This window comes from Haliotis asinina, chromosome 1 (genome assembly GCF_037392515.1).
Source record: "Haliotis asinina isolate JCU_RB_2024 chromosome 1, JCU_Hal_asi_v2, whole genome shotgun sequence".
In the NCBI taxonomy this organism is placed as follows: domain Eukaryota; kingdom Metazoa; phylum Mollusca; class Gastropoda; order Lepetellida; family Haliotidae; genus Haliotis; species Haliotis asinina.
The window spans coordinates 34,448,018-34,459,406 of NC_090280.1; the positions used below are offsets into that span (position 1 = coordinate 34,448,018).

The following is an 11,389-nucleotide window of genomic DNA, read 5'->3' on the forward strand; positions in this document are numbered from 1 at the left end:
TTAACGCTGACTTGGTTGACACGTGGCATCGTATCGGAACAGGCTTGCTTGGCCCATATTCGATTATTTACAGCCCGCCATGTAGCTGGAATTTTACTGAGTGCGGCGAAAAAAACGTAAAAGAATCCCTGGATTGTAAAACTAAACTCATATTCGATTTATCACAATTCTAGTTTAGACGGAAGTATTTAAGTAAAGAACGTAAGAGATCGCATTCCAGTGATTAGCAGCATGAGCATCGACCTATGCCGGATTCAATGACGTGCATCTACTAGGTCAACGATCCTGAATACACAATGTCTGGAGTGGCGTCTTATCCCAAAAAATGAGTGAGTGAGTTGAGGTTTAGGCCGCTTTTATCAATATTGCGGCAATATCACAATATCAGACAATCGTCAGACGGTGTGCCTTTACGGGCAATAGAACCCAGGCTTTTGGCTAGACGAGCGGACGCTTTATTCACGGGACTACCCCACCCCTCTCTTTCTAGAACACAGGAATGTTTTTCATGAGAATGAGGAAACAATTTTAACTACATTTGAAAAGCACATTCTTGACTTAACAATCAATTCTGTTTATGCCATATTTGTTTCCTGGTACGGTGATACTTCCGTATCAGCAGATTTCAGAGGAGGGTTTACTTGTGGATGAAAACCACGAAACTTTGAAACGAACAGTGCGGAAATGCACGTGAATATGGCATGTGATGACCACTCACAAACCGGTAATGGAGAGGCCACGCAGGTTGGGTGTTTCGACTGATCTATGGAATTTCATGTCCGAGTATTTCTTCTCTTATGACCAAATATTTATTTATGTTCATATGGACCAGACAAACGTTTGGTTGACATAAGGAACAACGGTCAACATGTTTGGAAAATAAATTGTCAACAACTGTTTCTGTAGAAACCCTAATATGCACTGAGAATAAGAGTGAACCCACTCTTTCACTCTAACACATTAGGGACATTTAGAAAATTAGCAAAAGATGACTCATCAACACGCGGGCATAAAAAATAATAACTCACGACTAGTGTAACATTGTTCATTTAAGTTGTTAAATGCAAGTACAGAGTGAGTGATTGAGATGGACTTCACGCACTGTACCTATATGGATGGCTAGATGATAAGTATTAAACAACAGCAAAGCTTATCAAATGAACTTTTATGTATCTATCGTTTGACGTTCATTTTTCGAAACCTTTCGCTATTTCCGGAATCTAGTTAACATGTGACAAACCTCGTCGTCAGTGCCACTTCTTGACTATAGGCAATATATCATGCCAACTTGCTATTCTTGGACACTACTGTTTCCTATAACATATTATAAAACAATTCAATCGAAGTAATATCTCAAGAGGATGAATACTGAATACCTACGAAGAAAGAAAGAAACAAAAACAAAAAAAGTGTATGAACAAAGGTTTATTTAGGAGATAAGCATACGATGATCATATACCTCTGAATGACTTTAATTAACCAATCACAATCCAGTATTTAACTAGTTACGTAATGGTAGAATTCTTAATAAACTGTATGTACAGGATAACCATATTAAGCAAACACAGATTGTAGTAATGAAAGTATGCATGTCTTGCTCACCCCAAACCAGAGTCGAATGGGATTGAGATCTATGACTGAGCATATATAAGGGAGTGAGTGAGTTGTGTTTTACGCCCCTTTTATCAATATTCCAGCAATATTAGGGCGGGAGACACCGGAAATGGACTCCACATATTGTTCCCATGTGGGGAATCGACCCCGGGCCTTCGATGTGATGAGCGAACGCTTTAACCACCGTCCGTGAGCATAGAATAGCCACAATCCCAATGTTGTAACTGCAAATGCGGAACGTCCTGCCAAGTACCGAGACAATATCTGTAGAAAAGTTACTCAGGTATTACACAGATGGGACCAGTACGGAACCAGAGGAGGGAGAAGCAATGAAAACGAGAAACGTGGCTTCATCACGACATACCGCTAACTTTGTTTATTGTTTAACCTTGCAATCACAGTCAGACGGAACACTACTGGACGACCTGAATGTAGTGTTCAGGTTTGTTCTATTACACTAGCTATCCAACTATATGAACCTGAGTCTGAAGGAGACCGTCCAGTGACTGATATCATGAACATCGATCCACTTCAGCTGATGGTTTCACAAAGTGTCCATCTGAACATCCAAACCATAACTAGCAGACACCTCATATCTCAAAAGGTGACTATGCTTGTCGTAAGAGGCGACTAACGGGATCGGGTGCTCAGACTAGCTGACTTGGTTGACACATGTCATCGGTTCCCAGTTGCGCAGATCGATGCTCATGTTGTTGATCACTGGATTGTCTGGTCCAGACTCGATTATTTACAGACCGTCGCCATATAGCTGGAATATTGCTAAGTGCGACGTAAAACTAAACTCACTCACTCACTCACTCATATCTCAAATATGTAACTGTAAGACATTTAAACTCTTTCATTACAAATGATGTGCTGAAGACCAATTCTATCCCGGATTTTCACGGGTGGATAAAGAAATAGGTTGCTGAAGCCCGATTGAAACCAGGATCTTCAAATGTGCTGAACATCAGTTCACCCCAGAAGGTCATGGATGGATACCAGCATGGGTCTCGGAAGACCAATTCTAAACTGGATCTTCAAGGGTGGAGACAAGCAGGGGTTGCTGAAGACCTGTTCTAACCCAGGTCTTCACGGGAAGCTTGTGACAGAGAGGTCGGCAATCACCCGAGATAGGTATTCTATTTTTTCACAGTGTCTCACTTCTTGTGTCTTCCTCTGAAGCAAGAGGTGCATCTGTGTACCACGTATTTCCTGACTCGTACTCTTGGCTTTCATTGGGTACACTAGGGTCTGCTTCGTAATCGTAATCCTTTGCACGTTGAGTTGAGTGGTTGTGAAAACGTCTCCTCACCAGAATGACTGCGATGGCAATGAAGACAGTTACAGCGATGACAACCATCACCACACTGATGGGAGTAAGATACTCGTCATTAGTTGATTCTTTCTCCGTTATAGTTGTGTTTGTGACGTATGTTTCCGTTGCTGAGATTCCAGGAAGACCTGTAGGAAGTCAAAGAGGCTGTTAGATACACAGTAAAAAATAAAACCATTCACACATGTTAGCTGAAAGACTACATTCAGTATACCACATTCACACTAACACAACGCATTGAGATAGTGTAGTGGTTAAAACGTTCGCACGTCGCGGTTCGATTCTCCACATGGGTAGAACGTGTAAAGCCCTTGTCTGCTGTCCCGCGCCGTGATATTGTTGGAATATTGCCAACCAAGAGCAAGGCAAAACTAAATTCACCCACTCACTGACACTTAAAGAGTCCTCCGATCTGGTAACGCTTACTACGACGCACTCAACAATGTTCCAGCAAAATGGCGACGGTCTGTAGATAATCGAGTCTGGAGAGACAATCCAGTGATCAACATCACGAACATCTTCTCTGGGATACGATAACATGGGATACGAGTCAGTGAGTATGACCATCGGATCCCGTCATTCACCTTTGAACGACTAGCATGGGTTGATGAAGGCCAATTCTAACCTGGATCTTCACGGGTCCCCATCTTGTTATGGAAAAGGTACACATGTTCCTGAATGTAATACAGTCAGTCGTAGGGGACACAGCGGATTCTTTTTAATTCTAATTATTAAAAGACGCAAAGTATGACGGAACACATGTGAAAATAATTACGTTTGTAAAAAGAACCTATATGCTTGTATACCAAACTAACAGAAATGACATACATAACTCTCTGTCGAATTCGCTTTGTAGACAGTTATGTGTTGTTATAGGGCTGTAAGTCTCGAGGCGCTACCACAGGTAGTAAGTTGGTTCCCGACTCCATTTACGTGCGCCATCTTGCGATATGCTAGACGGGGGCCCAGCTTACTTCCGGAACCAGTTCTGGTTCAAAATTGCGCAACTGGCAAATATGACTTCAAGAGTCCGGATCGAGTGTACAACCATGCATGGCTGTTACAGTGGTGCCTAATTTGATGATGGTTAGATCTGAAATTTGTCATTCCTGCAACGATTATCGGTTCCGTACTGTCAATTGACAATCATGAGACCATTCGAAAAGGTATATCGTTTGTCACCGGAAGTACTGGAAAACGCAAAGTCTCGCGAAGTGTCGCGACCTTTTACAGGCCCTATAGGAACAGGTAGCTTTGTCTCTTACTCTGGACAAGTTCCTGTATGCCGTCGCAGGACATCATCTGACTGTAGCTGTCACAGGAAAACACAAGCCCCACCTCGCCAATGTGGGATGTCGTGATGTTTAATGTTATGTTTTCAGTGCTGTCGGTCAGTGCGGTAACAGTTCCGTTCAGAAGAGTGCTTGTTATTCCACCCGTCTTAACCTGGACATGGGCTATCTCAGAACAGTAGTACCCTGTTAAAATGATGGTCAGTGATAATTCCTGGCCAACTCTCATAGTGCTGGTGTTTTGCTGGCTCATTATTCGACAAGTTGGGGTTTCTGAAACCAAGGATATACATTGATATAACTGATGTGTCAAATAACTCAACATATTCAACATAAATGCGAAAATGTGAATGAGCTTTCGTTTACGTTAACCGGTTAACTGCCATCGTGGTGTCAACTGCGATTACATTTATGAGTAGACCATACGATATTTTCGAAGTAAAGGCTTGGTTTCTACATATTCCTTATTTTGTCAAAAATTATCTTAGGATAGCTGGAATTATTCATATAGGTCCTTAAGCTCTAACACGGCGGTGTTCGACTGTGGTGTATCAATGCTGTAATCATATTGTGCAGTAAGTGAGTGAACAGCATGAGCAACGACCTACGCAGGATTCGATAACAAACATCTACCGAGTGTATCGAGCCTGACTGTACGATGTCTAGAGCAGCTTCGTATTACCAAGAAAAAAGAAGAACTCGGAGTGATTGGGTGAATTTGGGTTTTACGCCGCTTTCTGCAATATTTCAGCAATATCTTGACGGGGGACAGCATACAATGGCTTGTCAGGCTGTACCCATGTAGGGAATCGAACCCGGATCTTCGCCATGACGAGCGAATGCTTTAACCATTTGACTACCACATCTCTGAGATCTATAAAACATTTACAACACAAAATCTGATATGTCCGATTTCATGCTTACTTTCAACAGTTATATGACACGTGTCCAGACTAGGGGCATCTGCATCTACAACACACGCCCAGGCTCCAGCGTGTGTCTGGAGAAGGCGCGGTATAGCGAGGACACTGGATGACTTGTTCACGACCATTGCTGTAAAGTTACCAAGTGGGATGCATTTGTTTCCTGGCAAATCACAAGACGCTGCAGTGGTGCCAGTTGGAGTGGAGTAGGAATGTGCCCCTGTCTGGGCTGCTTGAATACACGTCAGTTTGACAGGAGAGTGAAGTTCTGTTATCGTCGGGCAAAGGAGCTCTCCTAAGCCTGTTGAACATAAACAATATGTAGATACCAAAGATGCTGTGGTTACTAGTGATGGACACGCGTGGTTTTAATTGCAGATTTCTGTTACATGGTTTTATTGTTGTTTACTACCGCACTCGTTGATAAGTACAGTATAGTAATTGAATCCAGTGATCAACAAAATGAGCATCGATCTACACAACTGGATGACTTGTGTCAAAGAATGGCTAGTCTGGAAACCCGATGCCGTACGTCTTACGACGAACATGCGTTGCTGAATATCAGTTATAACCATTCTTCTATGTGAATATTGTTGACAATAGCCGTGTTCCTGTTCTGTGTACATGCGGTCATATACGGATGGAATGTCATTTTCAATCAGCGCGTCAATAGCAGTGTACGGTTTTATGCAGACATGATAAAACTGTGTTCCAAATAGTCTGGTCCCCTTAATGCGTATACGCGGTCACATACGGTCTGAATGTAATTTTCAGCCATTGTGTCGGTAGGTTAGTACATGTATGTACATGTATGTACGCATTATGTAGACATGGTCAAATTGTGTTCCTATTTTATGGAGACATCTCCTTGGAAACGGACCCATGAAGGTCCAGGGTAGAATAGGCCGTCAGCAAATCATGCTTGCCATGAAATGCGAATATGCTTGTCGTAAGAGGCGACTACAAGGTCTTATACGGCTTGTATGTCATTGTCAACTACTGTTTTTGCAGACATGATCAGTCAATGCAAAACCAGTTGAGTTCATATTTGGATAATGAAATTGATTGGTGGCCTTAAGTGGCCTTAGTCAAATATTGTCAAAGATATGTGGTTCTTTCTCTATGGACATGGACATTGTGTACACAGATATGTTCCTCTAGATAAGGCGAGACGTAATTCACATATCAGCGAAAGTGAATGTGTAGACATGGCCAGCAGAGTCTGTAGCCATTATGAATGTCTTTGTAAATGTGTATTGAAAGAGCAATATTCCAGCTATGTTGCGGCGGTCTGTAAATAATCGAGTCTGGACCAGACAATCCACTCACAAACAGTATGATCTATTGGGAGATAATGATACGTGTCAACCAAGTCAGCAAGTCTGACCACCTAATCCCGTTAGCTGCCTCTTACGACAGCATGGGTTACTGAAGATCAGTTCTAATCCGGATCTTCATGGGTCGAGAATAGCAGTATAATCATTGGTGAAAATCCCACGGAAGCGTTCCTGTTACGTATTGTCGTTGTCAGACATTGTATTCACAAGTGCATTCCTTATCCTTGTGTACACTGACTGAGAAGGGGTAAACATGTGACTTTTTGGGTTATGTTGCGTAATATAGCCACGTCTTCATGTTCTGTCGACATTTGGAATTTTGAGAATGTTCAATATTTATTTCTTCCGTAGTAAAATAATACGATGCCGATCTAAATGTGCAATTCTGGAAAAAAAAAATATTTCATTCAAAACAAAAATTACTTGACTTTCATTTTTTGTCATAAACAAATGAACAGTCAAATAAGGAATGCTTTTACTTACAATAAGGCCATAGCGTCACCAGATTCAGCAGAAAGGCACCATGTATGAATGGAGTATTTAACTGTGTTTTTGAAAGAAACATCTGAAAAAAAGGAATCGGTGAAAGCTGTAAATTATCATTATAAATTTAACTTGGGGGACATATATTTTGATTCGAACATACAGAATTGTAAATCGATACAGCCACACCTATAAACATTTTATGTAACCCAGACGATCCGGGTACAATTCCACATATGGGAGCAATGATTACACTGGAATACTTGGAAAGCGGCGCAAAACTAAATTCACTGACTCAACCACCGCCTGAAGACGTAATCTGATCATGCATTAATTGTAGGATATATGTTCATAACACACACAAGGGCATGCTCTTTACGTACCTCCACTGTAAGCGTCTGGCTGGGTTGTGACGAGGCTGAAATCATCGTAATAGATATGTCCTTCCTGTCAAATTCACGATTTCCTTATTCTACTAATTACGTATGTCATCCTGTTATGCACATACGAAAATAGCCTCGAATTATATGGCCACGGATGATGCACATCCCTTGACGTTTCTAAGGAGTGAGTCAGTTTAGATTTACGCCGCACTCCGCAATATTCCAGCTATATGGTGGCTGTCTGTAAATAATCGAGTCTGAACCAGACAATCCAGAGATCAACAGCATGAGCATCGATCTGCGCAACTGGGAACCGATGATATCTGTCAACCATATCAGCGATCCTGACCATCCGATTCCGTTAGTCGCCTTTAACGACAAACATAGTAGCCTTTTATAGGAAGGATGGGTTGCTGAAGGCCTTTTTCACCACGGGACCTCCACTGGTCCGTTTCTAAGGAGAGGTCTCCATCAAGTTTCGACTATCTCACTACAACGCAACATCGTTAACATATATTGGGAAGACATGACCTGGTTAAACAGATCCTTCGCTGTTTTTACTCTAAAATATTAACGTGGAATCAGCTTCATTTTAGCTTTATAGCGAGGACACCATGTTATCACACCCAAGTCCATTACAACGCAAACGCACAAGTCTTACTACAGGATTTAACATTGAAAATATTAAGAGCAATTTAGAACATGGGCTATAACAAAATTATGTGCAAAAAAGTGCAAAAAGATCACAAATATAATATTTTGAAATGTTTATTTGTTGCTTAAAGCAGCACTCAGCAATTTTCCAGCAATATGGTGGCGGTCTGTAAATAACCGAGTCTGGATCGGACAACCCAGTGATCAACAACACAATTTAGTCAAGCATCAATGACAGAACATTTTGTTTTGTACAACAGACACAAACAGCTACACGTTTTACAAAATCATATTGGTAACGTTGTTATATGAAGACTAATAACTTATAAAAGTCAGTTTAGACAATTTACCAAGTTAAGGTTTTATTGCTCTTTCTGGCATGAGTTAAAACATGCCAAGCGAAGTCTCAAGGCACAAATCTTGTTAAAACTAATTCGCACAAGTTACACAGCAGTATAGCCTCGTTGCCTGTTGACTGGGTTCCGTCCTGTTGTTCAATTTACTGCAATAACCAGTCCGGAACGTTTATGATTTTATACATCTAAGCACTTGTATATTGCAACACTTCGCTCCTTCTAATCATTGGAAGCTCGTCGTACAGCTTGCTCTGTCGTACAAAGAGCTCTGACAAACGGTAACCTTGACATGGTGGAAATCTCAAAACGAGGCTCTGCTGCTCGAAACGTTTGGCGGTCTGGTAGGGAATTGATATTATATCAATCTCACTGTGCGTTATAAAACTACACCGAATATGCGCAAAAACACATAACAGGTGTAACCAGTGAACCAGACGTCTTGTGAATCATTTTACGACCCCATCAAACAGGGACAGTTTGTGCCGTCTCAGTTAAGGTCATGCTGCTTGCGCCTCGCAATGAAATACAGAAATGCGGTGATATTAACATTTCCAAACCGCACGTTAAAATAGTCGGGCTGTGCGGTTTTCGATCAGGCTTCTAGAATCGCGAGTGTCACCCATTGTGCATTTTATGTAATGAGAGTAGCTGTAGAATTTCCTGCAAAATCCATTTCTTCACTTATTTCGTTCAAATTTGAAAGATATAAAAGTATATGTAAATCATAGCATCTAAAATCATTACATGATTGAATATGTCTTGATTTATTTCCCTTTTTTTGTAAATTATTGTCCAAATTGAGATTTGAACCCCTGTTGAAATTGATGGTAGTGTGTTTTCAAGAGCAGAACTTCTTTAGAGCTCTCCTTTCATTTTGTGGGTATTCAATAACCTAATGATCCAGTCTCAACATTACTGAGGTAAATCGTCCGTGGAAGCACTAGGCGCTCAGTTGTTGATGCAAGCATGCTACTTGCAGTATGTTTTCGTGAGATCTGTGTGAAGAACAATATAATATTTGACACAGTCATAAGTAGTTGAGATATTCATGAAGAGTATTTTACCATAGCGGGGGAAAATGATGACTTTGGCTTCTTGTTCATGCTATCATATGCTGCTTCAACATGATGAAATGGATCAGAGAACATTTTGTGGGATAAACGAGAGAGTGAGTTATAATTTAAAGTCACATCGGCAATATTCCAGCCATATCGTGACGAGAACAAACATGATTATAAAGAATGTGTTTATATTCTAAACCCCGTTGTCAAAGTACGGTAAAATCGCTAGAGTATCACAGTTCGAATTTATAACTAGCATATACAGTTAAAACTAATCGCACAATTTGGACAATGCATAATACAGAAACAGGCTATAGACTACCAACAACTGAAGGTAGATCACCATACTAGGGATCAAGGGGTCTTACATTACTTTTGCTACCTGCATGGACCCTAACTGGATTTACACCATCCCCTCAACCGGTGGCGATTGAAGGAAAATGTAGCCGAAATTTAAAGTGACAAAAATACTACGTTTATAATACTGGTAAGTTTAAATTTCACATTGAAAGTTTTGGGACTTACGTACCCTCTCAGGGGGACTGGTAGAAATGAGGCTCTCTGAACATGTGTTTTGAATCACTACGTCACTTAACTCTTGACCAGAGTGAGTAAGTGAGTTTAAGTTCACGCCGTACTAAACAATATTCCAGCGACAGTATATTGCGGTGATCAGTAAATAATTGAGTCTGGACCAGACAATCCAGTGATCAACAAGATGATCATTGATCTTGGGAACTGATGGCATGTGTCAACCAGGTTAGCGAGGCTGACAACCCGATTCCGTTAGTCGCCTCTTAAGGCGAGTGTCTGTTTCTGCGTTATTGGAGAACAATCCAAACCCGGACTTTCATGGGTAGATGGATGCCCGTGTTGTCGATCACGGGGTTGTGTGATCCAGGATCGCTTATTTACAGACCACCGACATATAGATGGAGTACTGCTAAGCGCAGCGTTAAGGAGCAAATCAACAAATTAGAAATAGTCTACACACTACCTGATTGAGAGAAAACATGGGACCAATGGGGAAAGGAGAATCGGACAGAACTATCGGTGAAACTTAACTATCGTTGTAAACATAAACTCTAGACAATTTGGAATTTGTTTCCAAATATGAACAAAATTGTAAAAGTGGTAAATCTTCGAATATTTTCGTGTGATGCCACGATGACAGGTTCGGCACTAAGCAACAAACACATACACACTTTATCAAAGATGACAAACAAGCATTCCTGTTTCTACGTGCATGGTTAATGTGAATGAATCTTATTGGATGGACTACGCTCTTGTTTTCATCAAGGCTAACAGATTGCTCCACATATCAGATTCTCTCAGGGGTCATCAGGTTAGAACAGATTCCCAGCAAGCTATTGTCTGTCAGTGGGACTGATGTCCATGATATCAGCACTGGTTTGTCTGATCGAAACACAATGCCACACCATATTTCTCTATGAATATATCATGCACTTCTTTCAATAATACTATCAGTCCTCAGGGAAGCTACCATATAATTCAAAACCCCAACATAAGTGAGTGAGGGAGTTTAGTTTTACGCCACACTCAGCAATATTCCAGTTATATGGTGGCGGTCTGTAAATAATCGAGTCTGGACCAGACAATCCACTGATCAACAACATGAGCATAGATCTGCGCAACTGGGAACCGATGATATGTGTCACCCAAGTCAGCGAGCCTGACCACCCGATCCCGTTAGTCGCCTCTTACGACAAACTCAGTCGCCTTTTCTGGCAACCATGGGTTGCTGAAGGCCTGTTCTACCCCGGGACCTTCACGGGTATGCAACAACAAGAAGATAAAGTGAGTGCATATGTCCCAAATATATCAAATGCTGGTTAAAATGCTGTCGAAAATGTGTGACATTGTGCCTTTAACGCCGGCTTCGTCATCTTCTCATTAGCCTTGCAGCTGTTGGAAGGATATTGTCAAGGG

General features: G+C 41.3%; 1 protein-coding gene across 1 annotated transcript; it reads right to left on the bottom strand.

The window, feature by feature from the left end:
* Positions 1-1,407: 1,407 nt before the first annotated feature.
* On the bottom strand, positions 1,408-7,413 carry LOC137271999 (uncharacterized). The gene is made up of 5 exons (XM_067804379.1): positions 7,369-7,413; positions 6,986-7,067; positions 5,167-5,466; positions 4,216-4,515; positions 1,408-3,078 (listed from the first exon to the last, which is right to left on the bottom strand). The coding sequence occupies exons 1-5, from the start codon at positions 7,411-7,413 to the stop codon at positions 2,765-2,767; spliced, it is 1,041 nt and encodes a 346-aa protein (XP_067660480.1). The 3' UTR covers positions 1,408-2,764.
* Between the last annotated feature and the right edge of the window lie 3,976 nt (positions 7,414-11,389).